At 32.7% G+C, this 1628-nt stretch overlaps 1 protein-coding gene across 1 annotated transcript in view; it reads right to left on the bottom strand.

Annotated features, from left to right (window-relative positions):
- Nucleotides 1-1628, bottom strand: part of LOC106461344 — a 13249-nt gene that overhangs the window by 5099 nt on the left and 6522 nt on the right. Inside the window, exon 2 of the mRNA XM_013921161.2 lies at nucleotides 202-834. Within this exon, the coding sequence (XP_013776615.1) occupies nucleotides 202-834 (633 nt within the window). The remainder of the gene's footprint in view (nucleotides 1-201; nucleotides 835-1628) is intronic.

Consider the following 1628-nt stretch of genomic DNA (forward strand, 5'->3'; position numbering starts at 1 on the left):
CCATATCATAACCAATAATATGGAGTTTAATGTGTGAACCATATCATAACCAATAATATGGAGTTTAATGTGTGAACCATATCATAACCAATAATAAGGAGTTTATTATGTGATTAATAAATTCACTAACTGCCCAGCTCTAAGAATAGGCTACACGATATATTCTTTTCTAATATAAATACAGCAGAAAAAAGCACTTACTACTTTCCTTCCTAATCTGGTTAAAATTTTGCTCAGATTGGTGTGTGGACTGTCTTTCTCCTGATAAGTACTTCTGTTCTCGACTCCGTGTTCCTCCAGGCATGTTGATATGACTTGGGGACTTGGATGATGATGCAAATGGTTGAGGTACAGTAGACTGCATCACAGAATTTAAACTAACAGATCCAGAATGCTCATAAGCTTCTAGATGTTCTTTATCTCCAAGATTCTCTGCACATTTTACCACTTCATCCCAGTTTTCATGGTCTTTGGAAAAGCTGTTAGTGCCATGTTGCATATCATGCATTTTTGCTTCAGATTCATGTCCACTAGTTAATGACTCAGCCACTGCATTTGAAACTTCCCGAGCTCGGGTATGACTGAACTCTACCTCATTCACTTGAAATCCCGAAACATTTTGTTGACCATTTCCTTCTTTTTTGGATCTCTTGGAATAATCATTGGACATGCACCGCTCACAGTTAAAAGAGAAAATATTTTTATGTTCATGTTTGACCATCCAAGTACATTGTAGTGTTTGCTGAGAAGCTGTTCTAAAACTTGCAGAAGGAAGAGAAACTGACATGCTGGTCTTCCAACATGAGATAATATGTCTTGATATCATGATGAACCCTGGAATATACAAAATAATTCAAGTCAAAAGAAGAGGAGGATGATTTACGTAAATAGAACAAATCTAATATTTGTTACACGCCTCCCACAAAATTAATATAATTTACAGTTGCTATACAAGTCAAATATGTAAAAGTGCGAGTGCTACAGCCCCACCCCCTCCTCCAGTTCTGACACCTCTGATACAAGAACATGTACTAGCTAGACTTTTAAAATTAGAAAACATATTTAAACTTACTGCTTTATAAAAACTACAATATAATTATTTTGTCTCCAAATCTTTATAACATAAATGACGATGTACATGAGACAGAAACATGATCACTGTTACTCAGACAAGAATAGTTGTTTACTTACCACCAATAAAGTGAAACAAGCTTCACTGTAAATAAAAGGTGGTATGTCTTAGGAACACATAATTTATACAAGTGTACTGAGAAGCAACATACAATAAAGTGTTCACTAAGGTTTATTAGCATAATAACGATAGAAAAAATTACAACTACATTTTAATATAAATTGAATACGATCATTAAGATGTCAACTTTTTGCTGTTAGTTCTCATCAAAGTTACATTTTGTGGAAGGTTCATTAAGAAACTTGCTCATGCAAATAGATGTGGTGCTACAAACATAACACAAAAATGTAGGAAAAAAAGTAAATTTATAGTTTATTAAAACAAATACAGTTACAATAATTATAAACTAGGACATAAAACAACGTAAAAACAGTAATTTTATCCCTTAATTAATGCTAAAGAATAAAATTATACAATTATGATTATAATTAATTAT

The sequence above is a fragment of the Limulus polyphemus genome, unplaced genomic scaffold (assembly GCF_000517525.1).
Source record: "Limulus polyphemus unplaced genomic scaffold, Limulus_polyphemus-2.1.2 Scaffold938, whole genome shotgun sequence".
In the NCBI taxonomy this organism is placed as follows: domain Eukaryota; kingdom Metazoa; phylum Arthropoda; class Merostomata; order Xiphosura; family Limulidae; genus Limulus; species Limulus polyphemus.